The 18570-nt window shown below is 45.5% G+C and overlaps 1 protein-coding gene across 6 annotated transcripts in view; it reads right to left on the minus strand.

Moving 5' to 3' along the window:
* Window positions 1-2503: 2503 nt before the first annotated feature.
* SLC25A25 (solute carrier family 25 member 25) overlaps window positions 2504-18570 on the minus strand; it is a 43152-nt gene continuing 27085 nt past the window's right edge. For 2 of the 6 annotated variants that reach the window (XM_082208937.1, XM_082208939.1), the window contains exons 2-11: window positions 12632-12758; window positions 12437-12524; window positions 11740-11775; window positions 10620-10731; window positions 9739-9897; window positions 8840-8992; window positions 8578-8685; window positions 8024-8191; window positions 7471-7621; window positions 2504-5438 (exon numbers count right to left, since the gene is read on the minus strand). In XM_082208937.1, coding sequence (XP_082065063.1) covers window positions 5254-5438; window positions 7471-7621; window positions 8024-8191; window positions 8578-8685; window positions 8840-8992; window positions 9739-9897; window positions 10620-10731; window positions 11740-11775; window positions 12437-12524; window positions 12632-12758 — 1287 coding nt within the window. In that variant the 3' untranslated portion in view covers window positions 2504-5253. Of the gene's footprint in view, window positions 5439-7470; window positions 7622-8023; window positions 8192-8577; window positions 8686-8839; window positions 8993-9738; window positions 9898-10619; window positions 10732-11739; window positions 11776-12436; window positions 12525-12631; window positions 12759-17731; window positions 17994-18570 lie in introns of those variants that run through there. The other 4 variants (XM_082208938.1, XM_082208940.1, XM_082208941.1 and 1 more) reach the window with 3 other exon arrangements.

An 18570-nucleotide genomic window follows, 5' to 3' on the forward strand; every position in this document is an offset into this window, starting at 1 on the left:
GCAAGGAGCTGTCCATTCTATATGCTTTCACTTCAGACCTGGAAGCAGTCTCAACTTTTAAGCTGTCTGTCATTTTGCTGCAGCCAGTATAACAGCAGAGGCTCTTTTGGAAATCAGCAAAATGCTGGGTTGAACAGCAGATGGTGCTCCAGCCCTACAATAACTTTGGTGCTCAACCTTGGAGACTTGCTATTTGGGGGCTAATTGGTTAGTGTCATGGCTAGACAGGAAAGCGACCGGGGTATGTGTGTGGGGGTGGGTGGGTGGGTGGGTGTGCAGCAATATAGCTGGTCTATGAGTGCAGCGGGACAAAGCTTCTAGTTTACTGTTTCCTAGAGCTGTTGCGCTCAGGTCCTGCTTCGGGCATCTGGTTGGCCACTGTGAGAACAGGATGCTGGACTTTGGCCCGAGTTCTCACGTTCTTCGGCTTGTGGTTGCCATTACCCAAACACTCCCCCTATGTTATTGTAGTTTTGCAAATGTCCGCATCTTCAAAAAAAGGGAGGGGAGGAGAGAAGACCCAGGTAACTACTGACTGGTTTGACAGATACCAGAAAAGGTCCTAAAACCTGTGAGCCCTTAGAAAAGGATGCTGTGATTACTAAGACCCATCATGGGTTTCTCAAAAGCAAGTCATGCCAGATGAATAATTTCTCTTTTTTTATGGAGTCCCAAACTTGGTGGGTCAGGGCAATACTGTGGATGTGGCATATGATATTCTTGTGAGAAAACTGGTAAAATGTGGGTTGCATGAGGTAACTGTTAAGTGGATTTGTAGCTGGCCACATTTGTTGATACAGTGGATGCTTGGGTTGCGAACATGATCTGTGCAGGAAGAACGTTCGCAACCTGCAGTGTTTGCGAACCGCGCATCTGCGCAGGTCGCAATTTGGCACTTCTGCGCATGTGCAAGCACCAAAACCCAGAAGTAACCCGTTCCAGTACTTCCAGGTTCGGAGCGGTGCACAATCCAAAGCATCTGTAACCCGAGGTATGACTGTACTGGAATTGGAGAAGTGATGTATGGGGCATTGGGGAGGGTTGCTATCTCTGGTTGGGGACACGTCACGATCTCTGTGGGTGCGAGCATTCTCAACCTCAAAATGCTTTGCAAACAAATCATAGTGAGCTACTGTTGGTTCCACCACCTCCTTTGGACCAGACTGTAAGGGGCTGTCTGCACTACCCAAAGAGCTCTGTCAGATGACGTAATGAGGTAGGCTTGAAGAGCTGCCCACACCAGTGTTTGATTGCACTTGACCAGAACTTTCCTTCACTTGTGTTCAAGCAATCTTCCAGCCTGTTTCCTTGCCCCAAGTTCTAGAGTATACCAGGGAGCCAAGTAGCCAAGTGGGAGAGAGGATCTGGCCAGTTATCCATGCCTCAATAATGTGGTACCCGCAGGCCTCCAGGCCCAGAGAGATCTACTAGGGTGCCCACCAGCTTCTCTAATCCCCTTTTGCACCAGATTATAATTTACAATGTCTGTTTCTCTTCACTGCCCCAAGCAGTGGTTTGCAAGAAACACAATGCAAGGTGCATCTCCACCACATCCAGTAGTTAAGCAAATAGGAAATACCAGGACAGACTTTGCTTGTGTGCTCAAGACATCAATTCTATAAAATATATTTTGCTGCACTGTGCGAAATATGAGCAAGCCAGGGCTGAACTGATATTACCCTTGTTGGTACCTTTCCTGGGAAAATCAGATGCTCATTATGTCAGGTTCCTATTGGAAGACAGGACAAACACAAGAACATTAGCAGTCTGAACAAAATGCTTGTTTACCTGGAGGTAGGCTGTCTGAATTGTGCATTGCTTTGTAACGATTTGTTGGGTCTCTGGACCATAATAAAGATTGATGATGAAATAGGAAATAGTGGAAGAAAGAGGGTCATGTTAAAACCTTTTTCCTCTCCCACTGCTGGTGGGGTTGTCCCAACAAATGACACTGTCCTCTGGAGAAACATCTCAGACCACCACAGGCAATCAGGACACACACTCTTGCTGGCTGACTGAGCAGACCAGGTAACAGCTAGGATGGCGCCAACCAACCCCTTCCTGCTTAGTTCCCTGTAGGTCTGTTTTGGTAAAAGGGGAAACAAGATGAGTTTAGATTTTTCTCTCCCATATGCAACTAATTAGGCTACGCATGACAATCAAATCCCAAACCTCATTCAACTGTACCCAGTGAACAGGAGCAGTGTGATGTGTCCATTTCCTTGCCCAAATGATTTTTGTAGTCAACTTCCTCCCTTAAGAAGTGCAGCTCTATGCCAGAAATATGGGCCTCAAGCCAGGGTTGACACTTTAGAAAGTCACAGAAGACAACTGAAGGGCATTCAAGTCACAACGAGCAACTTTTCAATGACTGAAGCTTTTATTGTAATCAAGTGTGGGTAAATGCAAACTTGCTTTATGTATTTGTTTGGGTGAAGGACGCATGCGCACACACCTTGAACCCACAGACTCCCAACTCAACACAAAACAAGGAAGCCACCAGCATCTTTGATAAACCTTTATTATTGTTATTGTTATTAATAATTATTAAATTTGTATACCGCCCTTCATCCAAAGATCACAGAGCGGTTCACAACATAAAAAGAAAACACAAAAGACTTAATAAAACAAAAACAAATACCCCCCCTCCCACAAACACATTTAAAAGGCCATAAAATGTTCGTCAGCCAAAGGCCTGGTTATTCAGGAACGTTTTTGCCTGCTTTCTAAAGATATATAATGAAGGCGCCAGACGAGGCTCCCTAGGGAGAGCATTCCACAAGTGGGGAGCCAACACAGAAAAGGCCCGTTCTTATGTTGCCACCCCCTGGACCTTTCATGGAAGAGACACACAAAGTAGGGCCTCAGATAATGATTGCAGCGTACGGGTTGGTTCATATGGCGAGAGGCGGTCCTTGCCTGTCCCCTACCATCACAGGCTTCTTGTTTTGTTAGTTTTGCCCTTCATATATTAAGGTTACAGCTACAAAGACAGTTCATATTGCATTGATTTGTATGTGCTGAAATCTCCTCAGGCCACCAAAGGTAAGGGGGAGGTCTCCCAAGAGTGGAGTGACTCACAAGAGGGGTGGGGAAAACACACGACTGAGATATGAACTCAAGGCAGACAGGCAGTTTCCCCCAAAGCAGCAGCGGACAGACCCAACTTAAGGCCCAAAGAGAACTGGGGGAGAGGAAGCTGCTCTCTGCTGCACAAGGCTTTCTGTGTACAGAGCAGCAGCAGGGGCCTCTGAGCCGCTGCAGCCTTCAGGGATAACTGCTTCTTCACAGTGCACTTTCCTGACCCTGGAGGAGGAGGAGCAGTAGGCAGGCAGATCTGCCATCACAGAAAACAGCAACAGCTCAGCTCCAGGCATCAACTTCCTTCCGCACATCAGAAAAATGGGCATTTTGTGATTTTTCTCTCCCTGAGATTTATTTTTCTCTCTCCCAAGTCCAATCAGCCCTTTTCATTATTAACCATTTTTTTAAAAAAAAAACCAACCATCTAGTTTGTGGTTCGTCCAACACCCATAAAAATAAAGTCACTAATGATGAGGCGATGCCACAGTAAGGCAGACCCCCAAAGAAGGGCCTTTCATTCCCCACCACCCACCACTCTCCTAAGGCTTTTCCCCACAAAAGGATTTTTTCTTGACTGAGGCTCTCAGTCAACCCAGATGCAGGACAGGCAACACGAAAAGGAAATGGAGCACTAAGGACCTCTGAGGGGGTCCAATTTGCAATGATTCTTTTATTAGACGATGCTGAAAATGTGCAAAACGTTTTTAAGAACATAAATATGAGACCTGTACAAAAATACAGAATACCAAGGACAAAGTAACTATATTTAAACATGTCTACAAAAATAGTGTGACAGTTTCGTCTTTTGTCTTTAAATAAATACAAAATAAATATGCTTTGAAAGCAGCAAAACAACGACAAAAATGGAATGTGATGCTGGTCCCCAAGTCAAGGATCCCCTGGGCTGCAATAAGTCTTAGTGGACAAACTCAATGAACCCTTGAAACAGTGAAGTCAGAGATATGGCAGCCACCACCTTCCCTTCTCCCTATGATAAGCACCTGGTAGAAGTGGGTGGGTGGAAGCAAGCAGCTCCCCACTCCCTTCTAATAACATAATGAAGGCTACCATTTTCACCTTTGTCAGTTAACCTGGTGTGTTCCCCACAGCAAAATTTCTTCCTTGTCCAAAGTTCAAGTCCACCAGCCCACCCTAACCTAATTCAAACTCTAGCATCAACCTATAAAGTTCTATGGATGAATGAAGCAATGCAAGGCTTGAAGTTTCAAGGATAATTTGCTACCTACCGCACTTGGCAGAACTGTATTTGAAGCACCATGCAAAACGCTAACTGGGAAGCAAAAGTGGCCTCTCCACAGCCCCTGCCATGCTGCAGTGAGCTCAGATGCAGAGACTGGACCAGTGGCAACACAGCTCCCCAGTTACTTGGTCAGGCCATTCAAAATGTGCAGAACTGCATGTGCCAGGTCCTCTCAGCTACTCCAGCATGCAAACACAGACATGCAGACTCTAGACTGCAGCTGCTGCTTTTGTTATAAAGTGCATATTGCCAGCAGTTTTACAGGAACACAGAAACTATAATAAAAATAAAATATTTTAAACTCTGTCTGGCTAACCTGAAAGTAACACTCAGACTCAGCAGGGACTGGCTTTGCACCCTGAAGCCTTGGTTTTAATTTACACTGCAGCGTCAGAATTTTGAAGTAGAAAAATGAATTGCTCCTATCCAAAAGAAAACATGTAAACAGCATTTGGCCCAGCAGCCATTCCTACCCAAGGCAGGTCGTTTGCAGAATCAAAACCATGGCTAAGAAGAGTTTACAACTCAACAGAAAAAAGCTCTTTCAAGCAAGTTGGAAGATGATACATTCTCCAGCTGTGAGCTTGCGCAAAAGACTCTAAAGAGGGCTAAAAGCCAGGCCACCACTGACAGCTCAAGAAACTTTCCTTCAATTCCCAGTTGGTCCCTTGAACATGGGAAGAACTGCCAAACGATTGTTTAAAACACACGTAGAGCTTTTGATAGCAACACAGTAGAAAGGCCCAATACCTCATCATTCCCCAACACACACCATCTGGGATTTTCACAGCTTAGTTTGATCAGCTTAGTGTCAGTCAACACATTCACAGAATGAAATGGTGGCACACCCTGGGGGTCAGAGCCCCAAGATTTTGTTGAAAAAGTTCAAGGGTCCAGGCACCACCTGGTCACCGCGACTGCACGCCCAGAGTCATCTTCAGGTTCTCATAGACCACGTAGCTAATGCTCACTGCTGGGATCACCTTCATGAAGTTGGGAGCCAAGCCCCTGTAGAGACCAAAGGCTCCCTCTGTCTTCAGGATATGCTTGAAGAGACTCCTCATTGTTACCTGTGGCGCTCCTTCGACTGAAGCTGAAAGAGAAGCCGTTGGACAGTCATCAAGAGCCTGATCACATGGACTGTGGACTGCACAATTCAGCATGTCAGGGGCTGGCAGAGTCCAGGGTGGGGGCAGAAAAATCTCAGGGAAGGGCCCAGAGGGTTGTGGGGGTCATGGCTGAGGGAGAGAGAGAAAGAATCAGAGGGTAGTGACAGGGAGGGGGACAGGCAAGTACCACTTGATATCCCCCTGCTTATGTCCTCACACCAGCAAGCTCGTCCTGCCTCCCTACCTCCCATGCTGACCCCTTCCTGGAAGGAGGGGAGCAAGAACGTGCAATAAGTTCCCACACACTCAAAAGGCAGAATGGTGGTTGAGTGCCCCGCAGGAGGAAGGATAATTCTAAGAGACATTACCCGCCCCCCAAAATCTCCTAGGTCCAGAAAAAGTGGGAAATGTAAGCAACAGAAGGGCAAACAAGGGCAAGATGAGCAGGTGACAGCAAAGGTTGCAAGGTTTTTAGCTGGGGCAATCAGAATAAGAGCCACTATCTATTGATTCAAAACCCTAAAATGTATTTTATATACTTGACTTTTTTATTTCTATTCTTTTATATCATATTGTTGTTTTATTGATATGGCTGACGCAAATAAAGATTCATTCATTCATCTGGTAAGGTGGAGAGAACACCTGGAAGAATGATCCTCATCCAGCCCCTCTAGTACCGTATTTTTCGCCCTATAAGACGCACTTTTTCCCCTCCAAAAATGAAGGGGAAATGTGGGTGCGTCTTATGGGGCGAATGCAGGCTTTCGCTGAAGCCTGGAGAGCGAGAGCGGTAGGTGCGCACCGACCCCTCTCGCTCTCCAGGCTTCGCGGATCTCTCCCCAAGCAGCGGGAACGTTCCCGCTGCTTGGGGAGAGTTGCCAGCATCCCGAAGCCTGCGCGCGCTGACCTCAGCGCGTCCAGGCTTCGCGGATCTCTCCTCAAGCAGCGGGAACGTTCCCGCTGCTTGGGGAGAGTTGCCAGCATCCCAAAGCCTGCGCGCGCTGATCTCAGCGCGTCCAGGCTTCGCGGATCTCTCCTCAAGCAGTGGGAACCACCGCTGGGCTCCCACGGCTTGCAGAGAGCTGCCTGTTTGGGGGCTGGGGTCGGGGGAAGCTCGGGCTGCCCCAGCCCCGCGCCTGGGGGGAAAATAATTTTTTCCCTTTATTTCCCCCCCAAAAAACTAGGTGCGTCTTATGGGACGGTGCGTCCTATAGGGCGAAAAATACGGTATTTGGGGCTGGGAAAGGGAAAAGCACAGGTTCTGTTCAACTTTCCTAAAGCTAGAGCACAGCTTGGCAGTCAGGGTAGTAAAAGAGGGGATTAGCAAAGCTTGTACTGTGTTGTGGAGAAGAGAGTCTTATCTTGTGCATTGTCTGCAGTGCCTTGAGGGACTAATGTACCAAAGCTTTCTTTCAATAAAAGTGAATGGGAAAACCTCTACTAGTCACAGCTCTATTCCTGAGGGGCACTGCATACCAGACACACATTTAACTTGCTGTGTGGCGTTTAACAGCCTGCGATTATGTCTCTGTAACTACTTGGCCATGTGCCAGCCTGAGACAGATGCCAAGATCAGCCCAGCGCAAAGAAACAAGAGGTGTTTGCACTTAGATATGCTAACAACATTATAAACCTATAAAGCTTTACCTACTGTTGAGTTGGGGGTGGGGAGCAGGAAGACAAAAAAATTCCCCACCACCAGACACACATACACTAGAAACATAGGATCACAAAGTTAAATTGGGATTAGATTCAGGGCAAATAAAATTAAATACTTCTACAGAATTTATTTATGGGATTCACTGTTCAAAGATGTGTTGAACATTTAAAATTCTCAGGTGCCTTTCAAGAGACTTAGACAAAAACATGGAGGATAATGTCTATTGTTTACTTAGTTATTGTGGCTAAGTAGAACCTTCAGGTTCAGAGATTGTATATATTTCTAAAAACCAGGTGCTGAGCAGCAAGACTTTCTGCATCATAGGTTACACCCAAGGGCCTCTCAAATGCTCTTACCCTGAGCTTGCATTCGTGTGCGTACTAGGGCAAGAGGGTAACTGGCCAGTTGTCCACAGGTGCTAGAGATGGTACCACAGGCCAACAGAACGAACACCCCTGGATCGGCACTGTTCACAGCATAACGTTGCAGCCAGCTGTTTTTCAATGTCTAGGAGGAAAAAATAAATTGTTCACAAAGCAAGCATCAGTAGGACCCTTACGAATCAATAGTATGGGATTTGAGGTGGAGTAGGGAGAGACCAATACTACAACTTTGAATATCCATGCTGCAAACCCTAGACTAGAGCACAGGTGGGAAATTTCACTGGAACTTAGCAGATTGGTGTCAGGACTCTAGCCTTCCTTAGCACATTCCTTTAGGACAGCAGTTCTCAACCTGTGGGTCCCCAGATGTTGGACTACAACTCCCATCATCCCTGAACTCTGGCCTTGCTAGCTAGGGGTGATGGGAGTTGTAGTTCAACAACATCTGGGGACCCACAGGTTGAGAAAGGCTGCTTTAGGATATCTGCAACTTCCTCTCCCACAAAGCAGCTGCCAAGCCTCTTACCTCATATACAGCCAGGTCAATTCCTGCATAGGGAATGATCCCCAGCATATTGGGGATGTAGCCTTTGTAGAAAGCACCCATTCCTTCTTTGGTGAGGATGTTCTTGGCACAGTGCAGCATCCCTGAGTACTGCCCTGTTTTGCGCAGGGCCATCCGTGTCTTCAGAACCTAGCCCACGAGAAGAACAGATGCATCAGGAAAGCCTGTATAGAACAGGCAGGCAAATACAAACTTTTCCTGAACCAAGTCAAAGAAAGATAACTAGTAAATTATGTGTTCTTAAACCTCGGGTCCTCAGGCATTGTTTAATTACAGCTCCCATCATTCCCAGCCAGTTTTGCCAATGTTGAAGTCCCAACATCATCTGAGGAACCATGGCTGAAGAACACTGCAATAGACCACATTGCTAGTGAAGTCTTAGTATCTCTGATGGGCATGCCACCAATGAAGTCCCCACTGTGGGAAGAGTTGCGTCTAAAACATTTGAAAGCAGTCTGTTGTATGCAAAAGAAAAGGAGAACATCAGCTGCCAAAGGCTAAATTCAGGAACTCACCTCCATTGGGTAGATGCTGCTCTGTGCAATGGCTCCTGCCAATGAACCTGCTACCAGCCTCTCATGAATCCTCAGCACCTCCTGGTCAGTGCCAATGAATCGCTTGATCTATAGATATAAAAGAATTATGTCATTTGATACAGCAGTCTGCACAATTCACACCTGCTTCTTATTCCCTTGTTAGCCTCAACATTGGGATGTTAGCTGAACAGCAGCAGCACCATCTCATTCGCTGTGCCTTGGGTTCGCCTGATGATTTTACCTGTTCATAGGCCATGAACTTGATAGCAGACTCTGGAGCAATTTTCAAAACATTGATGCCATTCCCTCGCCAAAGTGACCTCGTGCCACCCTCTCTGATCATCTGGGCAAAGCCTCCAACGATGCTCATGTTGTTACTGCGAGAAGCATGGACCTGAAAAAGAGAAAGACATTTCTGGTTGGATCCAGGCCCATTTTCAGTTTTCCTGCTTGGGCAAAAAAGCTTTTCTTATCTACATACAAGTTTTAAACTAGCTTGCCTCACAAGTGTAGCAGGAAAAGGGACACTTTCATTCAACATCAGTTATCTATAGTCCAATATTATCAAAATTAGTAGCTCATGGAACAGCAAGAAGTGAAAAGGGAAGCAGTGGGAAATGGAACTGATGACGAAAGGGAGGCATGGGTCAGTCCGGTGACTCCTATGCAAAGTCCAAATTCCCCATTTCACAAGGTACTTCCAATGACAGCTGTGTTTCTCTGTCCTTTGAGCCCAGAACAGGAAGAGCTGCCAGCAAGTCACAGGTTACCTCATTTCCAGCTAGAGCTGTCAGGACTAGTTTTAAGGGATTGCGTGTTCTGCCAAGGCTGCGCAGTCCAAGGACTGTGATGTTGTTGACCTGACCTGCCCAACTTCCAAAAAAAACTACAAGTATAAATTCTGGAGGGAACCAGAAGTGCAGGTCACATGTAGAAAAGCAGGGCTCACAGAAACTGCGGAGAGTGGCTTCCCTCTGCGTGTCAGAATGACATACAAGCAGACATCACCATATGTTACAGCTCTCTAGTTTCTGGAGGAAAAGTCTTGCAAGACTGTATTCTATCTATATCCTTGAACTAAGAGGAAAAGTTGATGGAGCCAGGACAACAAAGACCCTTCTGCCGAGCTTCCGCCCTTACCTGCATGAGAACTTTCAAGCGGTCCAAGGGAGCAGTGCATGTTCTTGACACTGCCCCTGCCCCTCCACCTGCAACTAGGTGTCGCCACCACATTCCAGTCTGCCTCTCTTCCACTGTGAACTCATCTGGTACTGTCAGGTTCTCTCCTACATCAAAAATCTGAAAAAGCAATAAAGCATGGCATGAGTAAAACCTTTTTTTCTTCAGCTGTACTAGGTGTGCATGAGGGCTTCCTCAGAGATCTGTTCATCATGCACCTAGAGTAAACAATTTAAGCATGGAAGCAATTAGCACTAGTTTACTATTTCAACACCTGCACCTGCTTTATCTGTATCTGCAAGCAGCTTTGTTCTCCCCTGCATGTGGTTGCAGCTAATAAAATTCATTAGAGGGTATTTCAGAAAATATACCATAGTTGTAGTTCCAAAAATGGGCCACCTGCCAGCCTTGCAATCTGCTGGTGTTCAAAATGACTGGCCAAGAGGAACAGAACAGGGGGAAAGATCTAGAGTTCTTCTGGAGTTCACAGCCTAGTTTGATCTCATTATGCAGCACTAAAAGCCAAATTTAATCAAAGAGCATCGTATCACTTTCCAGAGCTGGCAGGTTGCAAACTAGCAGGACCCAGTTGTTTGCATACCTTGGGTACAAGTCAAGCAGCTTACCTGCCTTCCCACTCCCTGAGAACATTCACTTTCACCTGTGCCAGAAATTTTAAGAACAAGGCCAGAAGGCACATAAAAACAGAAAGCAACTGGAGCGAGAAGGCAGCTAGCTTTTGATGGAGACTGCTGATAGGAGTCAAGAGCATGGAGCGGGACCCTCACAAATGCAACCATGAGTTTCACATATGTTGTGCATGAAGGATCTTAATTTCTTACCGTTGAGTGCTTCCAGTACAGGATAATCTCAGGAATGTTCTCCACAGGGTGCAACAGGTGATAGTCACGCCATTCATTCCAATCTATTGTCATTGTTCCATTTTTATCCATGCTGCAAGAATCAATTGGGAAGGTAAAATGAGCCAAGAGGAGGAGGTATGGCGTATCAACTCTTTAGCTCCACACCAACCACACAAAACATAAATATTTGCAGAAGAGGACTAAAGAACATGCAAGCACAATTTTAAGAGGTTTATGTATCAGATAGCGTAAAATACTTGGAAGAGTAATTTTCAAACAGTCATGAGGGCAAAAATCTTTCCTGGGATCACAGGACAGCTCATGAGGAACAAATTGTGTTCTATGTGAGGCTAAGATGGCTTCTCCATTGCCTCTCCCCACATCCTCTTCCTTTCACTGGGTCCTCCAAAATTAAATATGTAAGACTGTGCAGGATGGACATAAGATATTCCATAGGAAGAGTCTAGATTAGTTAATATGTGTGGTCATAAAACGAGTCAGATTAACTAGTGAGTGGCATGTATAACTGTCTGTGCACTCCTCTAAGTCATCTGCAATTTGTGTCCTTGCTGCCTGGTTATGGTCTGTACAGTGTGGCTTCATCTGTGGAAGGCAAATGAGTCAGTAGATTCTACCTTGGGGCAGCAGGAGGAAGAAGTTTTGAACTTGAGTGTTTTTCCGTCCTTACCAATTAAATCAGTCTTACTAATCGAGAAAGGATTCCCAAGCATGAGACATAGAAGTGCTGGTTTTAACATACTCTTAAGCATCAATTCAACCTTAGCCCTATTGGCTTGCTTGCAGTTACCTTCTGGAAACAAAAATATGTGCTGTGCTTTTAATAGTTATCCCTTATTCTGCATATTTTTCTGCTGTTTTAGGAGTGCTTAATATTGATTAGCTGTGTAATTTGTTGATATTGATACTGAAATTTTTATGTTTTTATAAGATATACTGGTGTCTGCCTGTGGACTCACCCTCCATCACCACCAGGCTCACTAAAAATCTGCTACACATTACCAACTTCATTGCGGGTGGGGAGAAAAACTAGTACAAAAAGGAAAAGGAGCCAGACAAGAATATACACTTTGGTACTTACTAGGTGACAGGACCCCAGAAGTGTCCCGTTCTTATTCTGACAGACAGGGAAGCAGAAGGGGAGCAAAGAGCAAGAAAGGGACAAATGTTAAAAGTTAGTGCAACATGCATGCAGCTGAAAGCATTTCAGTATGTTATGTTGCATGCACGTATTAAAGCAGCGAGCACTGGAACATATACCTCGATTTATACCTTAATTTAAGATTATCTAACCTGCAGAAAAGCATTATATACTGCAAGGACAGCAATTCCAGAATGCTGGCAAAATCATTCATACCTCTTGCTGAGCAGCTATTAAGCAAGTTCCCGCTTGGCCTACATGCTACTTGTCTATCTTACAGGACGGAATGTTAGCACCGTAAATCAATTCCTGGCAAGGATGAAGAAGCCTTTCCAAGAGGGAACGCTGCTCTCTCATGAATCAGCATTCTGCTTACTTTTGATGTCACATGCTCTTATGCATTCTGGCCTCCATCTGTCCCTACTGTTCCAGCAAAAGATGTCAGTGGATCTTCACCTGTGATTGCTATTCTAGCACCATTTGCTGCTCTAGCGTGCTTTGCTATGGACGAAACGCTGCAGAGTTGCTTCAGAGGTTTTATAAGGGGAGAGATATAAAGGAAGAGAAGGGAGACAAGGCTAACACCTTACCCCATGGTCGCCAGAGTGAAAACACTAGAGCCACCTGCAACACTTACCTCTTGAGAATTCTCTCAGCCTGCTGTTCAGATATCTTGACTCCCAGGTCCCGAAGGGACTGCACGATCTCCTGGGCGTCAATGCAGCCTGTAAAGATGACAAGTAAGCTCTAAGCTTTATGAACAAAACAAAGCTGCCAGACAATCTGCAACAGAATCCCTTCGCTCCCAATAAATAAACCAAAATGTGCATACCATCATTCTTTTTGTCTAAGCTCTTGAAAACCAGTCTCAGTTTCTTTTCATGGTCTTGGAGATAGTGAACGAACTCCTCAAAGTCCAGCTGCCCATCTAGGTCCTTATCTCCAGCTTTAACAATTTTCTGTATGAAAAGACACACAAAAATAACATTACAGGAGGTGACCATTTTAGGCACGCCCAATGGACACACAATTGCAGACCTGTGGATCCTTTTGGACACAGAAGAGGGCAGAACAAGGGACATCAGGGCAGGGTGCACTTATACATGCCCAATCGACGCAGACGGGGGCTGGGAATGGAACCCCTGCACAAAATGATCTCTGCTTGGACTTCATTTTGTAGCTTTTTTTATATAGCTGTAGCTAGTGAACAGGAGCTGGGAGAATACATAGCACACCTGTTTTTGAACAGCCTCACACATACTGTAAAAACTAAGAATCCAGAGCCCTACTGCACCAGGCCAATGGCACATATAGCATCCTGTTCTCAGAGTGGCCAACTACATGCCTTTGGAAACCCTAAAAGCAGAACTGGAGCACAGCAGTCCACTCCCCACTGCCAGGAGCTATTAAATTTAACCAAATATGTTTGATACCAGTTGTGCTGGTTTTTTGAGAGACAGTATGTGTGTTTTCCCCAAACACTGCTAGGCTACACCTTGTCTTAAGATGCAGGATCAATGTCATGGGCTTGAGAGACGTGAGAAGAGAGAGAGAGAGAGAGAGAGAGAGAGAGAGAGAGAGAGAGAGAGCTCTAGTTCTTCTGTAAAAGCTCCTTGCTAGGTGCTGGGTACAGAGATGTCATCGTACTTTGCCTCTGAACAGTGAAGCAAGGAAGCTAAACCACACCAGCTACTAGAAACAATGACTGACCACCAAATTCAAATACATGAGCTGAAGAGAGATGTCAAAAAGCAGCTCTGAGGCAAGCATGAACTGATTTGGTCACCCTGCAGTTATGCACTTGTGCAAGATACTGGGGGAAACTAGATTTTAGAAGCAAAGTGTATATTTACAGAAGAGATTAAGAGATGGCAAAGTCATGTTGTTAATAAATAAGGAAACTTTATCCTTAACATTCCTCTTAGCAGGAAACAGCACCTTGAGCCTTGCCCAGATAGGCAGGTAAGCAAACCAGACACAGCAACTAAATGGCTGGGTCAATGGCTTTGCTATCACCTGTTTTGCATAGAGAGCAGGAAATTTGTTAAGTGAGATAATTATATGCCGAAAAGCACCCAGCAAAGACCAGCTGGCTCCTCCCAATGGCTCAACTGGGCTGCCTGCTGATCTCCACACAGCACAAGGCTATGAGTCGCTGGTGCCTGCATTAAATACCAGTCTACTAGGCTAGAGTGCCAAGAAACAGAACCTGTCAATACCTAGCTCCACTTGCAAGACCATGAAAAATTAGATAAAATAGTGGAATGGGTTAGCATACTGCATTTTTAATAATTAGGCTGCTGATAAATATGTTCCGTATTAAAGTAATAAACGTTTCATATTGTATAAGAAACGACTCCCCTGAGAATTACACTAGACATAATTTGAAATGCTCCTTCCTCCCCTTCCCTGTCCCCCATATTACTAAACTTAGGCCTTCATATAATTTAATACCCCTCCTAACCTAAACTTAATAAGGACAGCCGGTCACCATCTGCGGTGACCTTTGAGACTTCCAAGGTGGATCTGATCTGCAGACAGACATGTGACAGTTGTAAAAGAAGAGAGATAGAAGGGGTCATAATTTGTAAGCTAAAGATAGAAGGCAATCTCTGGCATGTCATCAGATAACTGCTAACGAGCCAATTCAGGGTTTCCCAATACCACATGACCCTTTGGGAGAGGCAAGGAAGCCCTGCGGTCCCTGTAAGCTGGTCCTGGAGAAGCCAAAAACGCACCTCCCCTTTCTGTAAAGGATACTGCAGCGGATACAAGGCAAAAGGGGGAAATGTCTGCCAATGAGCACTCCCAACCGCTTCTGCCAAGTAATCTGCCCCCACTGAACTCGCATCTCTGTGATGCAAACGATTTCTAAAATTGTAACTCTGGGCTCACATCACGGTCAGTGCTGAAATTCTTTCCTACATGTGCACTGGGTCTGCACATTAATCTTCTTGCACTGAGAAAGCAAGACTGCTAAGGCCCCAATTGATGCAGGTTTTGAGGTTACTGTACTAAACAGTGTGGTGTTCCTACAGTTCTGATATTTACATTTAAAAAATCAGTCTGCTTCCATGTATCCCCTCAATCATTGTCCTCAACCCCATCCAGTGTCTCCATGTCAGCAAAAGACTTCTGGTAACCACATTTGAATGCATGATGCTACAAACTGCAAGGCTGTTGGATTCTAGCCTAGTGTGCATTCATCAGTGCATTGATAGCCATGACATTGTGACACACTGCTAGTGTGAAGGTCCAACAGAACAATGTGAAAGGAAGGGTCATATTGGATGTTACATGGCCAATCTTATTGCCCTGATACCATCATACACTCTCCTTCAAGCATGGCTGTTGAATAAGTGATAAGAGCTTGCCTTTGCTCACAAGCAAATTAACGAGTGATTAACTCATTAACAAAAATCTGAAGCGCATCTGATAATATGTTTCTTTCAGTTTGGGGAGGTGCAAGATGCTGGCTTTCAAACACTAGAAAGAGAATGAAGGAAATAACTGGGGTGGGGAGGGGAGAGAAGAGAGCTCTGAACGAACCCATATTCCTCATGAAAACCAGCTAACTGGCTAACATACCAGAACGCTGTTGGGACTGCAGTGATAAACAAGGAAGATTCATAATCAAGTAAGCGACTTATCACCCACAAAATCCTCTCTGCATGTGCACATGAACCCTTCTATTACTTACTATCTTTATAGCAGCAACTACTGCATGTTGCCATGACGGGTAACATTGCCAGAGGGAAAGGGCTGCAGCTCAGTGGTAACACATCTGGTTTTCACACAGAAGGCCCCAGGTTCAATTTCATTTTTTTTATTTATTGCATTTATATCCCTTCCCTCCAAGGAGCTCAGGGTGGAGTACATGGTTCTCCCCCTCCCCATTTTATCCTCCCAGTAACCCTGCGAGGTATATTTTACAAGGTTGTTACTGTTCTTCATCAGATCTTAACCTATTTGTAAGAATGGATTCCAAATACCACTGAATTTGAATATACAGTTTTGGGTTTTCCCCCACTCCCCCCCCTTGTTTTCCCTTCTGCACAGGTTCTATTTCTCTTTTTCTTTTTCGCCTTTTGTTTGCACCTCACCATGTTTGATGCACATATAGTTATGTGCCTTTTGAATTTTCAGTAAAGATGTTACCAAAAAACCCCAAACCCTTCAAGGCGGGTTGGGCTGGCCGAGGGTCACCCAGCGAGCTTTGTGATTAGGTGGGGTTTCTCCCAGGTCCTAATCAAACACTCTATCCAATATGCTGCCCAGGCACCTCTAGCTAGAGCTGGGAAAGATACCCTGCCTCCTCCACTGACAACAGCATCAGTAACACTGAGCTAGGTGAACCACTGCTCTGACTCTGTGTGAGCTTCCCATCTTCCATATGGAAACAAGTATGACACCCCTTATGTACTTATGTTTTAAGCCAGACCAGCACAACACATGATCCACCAAATTCAAAACAGCCCAGCAGATGTGCATTGTTGCCTGACAGGTGCTTAACAGCTCCATTTACAGTGGTGCCTCGCAAGACGAAAAGAATCCGTTCTGTGATTCTCTTCGTCTAGCGGTTTTTTTGTCTTGCGAAGCAAGCCCATTGACGGATTGGAGGATTAGCGCTATTAGCGCTTTTAGCGGCTTATCAGCTTATCGGATCAGCTGATAAGCGGCTTAGCGGCTTAGAAAAAGAGGGGAGGAAAGGGAAAAAAACCCACAGGAACTCGCAAGACATTTTCGTCTTGCGAAGCAAGCCCATAGGAAATTCGTTTTGCGAAGCACCTCCAAAACGGAAAACCCTTTTGTCTAGCGGGTTTTCCGTCTTGCGAGGCATTCGTCTTGCGGGGCACCACTGTATGCCAAACTCTTGTTCAGATACTTCATTCAGACACTGCTGGGCTGTATTGGATCACAAGTTGTGCAGGCTTGCTTTTAAAAACTTACGGTCTCCTGAACTTTCACATGAACCCTGGGTTGCATCCCACTAATTTCTAGTCAAAGTAGACCAATTGAAATGAATGAATTTAAGTTAGCCATGTCCATTAATTTCAATGGGCATACTCTGAACAGAACATAGGCTATCTGAGCTGAACTTCCTGTGTTAGAAAAGATAGGTGGGAAATGAAGAGATTAACTGATGCTGCCTTCTTCCTGCCACCAACAATGCCACCCAGCCCTGGATATGCCTCCTCTTCACCTTAAATGTCCCTGGTACATCCCTCTCCACCCTCTTTATTTGCATGTAGGCTCAGTTGTAGTAACAATAGGCACAGCCAGTTCCATCCTTCAGAAGAATCAAGGACCTGGCCAAAATTGCTGTCACAGGGTGTTCTAGAGAAGGATGCTGGGTCAAGTTGCTCATATTGATATACATGATACTAAAAGGGAGGGTTTCCCCCACTTCAGATTATACACAGCCAACTGAAGTTTGGGTCTAACATGAACTGGCATTAGAACACACACCCAAAGGCTTTGTGGAAAATAGGTAGTATGAAGCAGAAGGCAGCACAAGGGCTGAATGTTGGAAATGCACCAGGTGGGCCTTGGAAACCCATTACATCTTCCACACTGTATTTACATTGCAAGGAAAATGAGAACTTGTGGAGGAAGGGCAGGGAAGATGACTCACCAACCCTCTTTACACTGAAAGCTGCTATAGAGCAGCAGCTAATAACTATCCCAAGCTAGAACCTGCCTCCAGAACCAGAACTGGACTTAAACTAGGGAGATACCCACTTGATCCTTGAAGTTCACAGACTAAACTTGAGCCATTGACCCAGTCCCAACCAATTTTACCTAGACAGCCTGTTATCCAGATAAAAGGAGTGGAAGGCAACTATGTGTGCCACCCTCAACTCCTTGAAGGCATAGAGGAGGTCATACTGAACAGATTAGAACAATTCAGCTCACATGCATTCTTTCATACCTGCTTCCATTGACGATAGGTGGAGAACTCCTGGGAAGGAATCAAAAGGCTCAGTCTGAAGATGGGCTTCAGATTCTCAGGAAGCCCCTTCGACTCAAAGTACTCAAACTCTGCCTGGGACTCGCCGAAAGTCGGCACATAGAGGCACAGGCAAAGCATTTCCCCCAGCTGTGCTCAGGCTCTCTTGTAAACCACCCAATTCCGTTCCTTTCTCGTTTCTCGTGCTTGAGAGGAAATGCCGGCAAGACTCATGACACATGCCTATGAGCTGTCCTTGCTGTGCTGTGATTGGCTGCCCGAGCCCTGCCCTTCTGCTTAAAAGGGAAGCTTGTGTCTCTCAAGCCCTTCCCAGCCAGCCTGGATTCCTGACAAGTGCGTGTGAGGCAGCTCCAGATTGCTCAATCCCTGCTTTCCCCTAACGTCACTTTCCCCGGCAGGCTAGATTAACCCTCTGCAGCCTCTTCTAGGCTTCAGAGCAGCTCTAGACAGGGCTATGTGACAGTTCTACTTTACTGGTATGAAAAAGAGTGAAAGCCCTATGCAAAAGACACTCAGGACACCCAAACTGTTATCTGTACATCAATTTGTATGGGAAGGGCTAATAGGGGACAATGTTTTAAAGGGAGGGAGGAAGAAGAGAAGAGAACCGATGATTCCACACTGAAGCAACTCTGATCCTGATTTAAGATAAAACACAAAACACTTTGGGACACTACCAGGTCATTAATGCAGCAGCAACAAAAATACAACAAAGCCATCAGGCATTTCAAATGCCACCTGAACCCCACTAAAGATGAAGCCTGACGGGTTTCCTGTGGGAAGGAGTTCCTCATAAGCAG

Source organism: Podarcis vaucheri (assembly GCF_965113315.1).
Source record: "Podarcis vaucheri genome assembly, chromosome: Z".
Lineage (NCBI taxonomy): Eukaryota > Metazoa > Chordata > Lepidosauria > Squamata > Lacertidae > Podarcis > Podarcis vaucheri.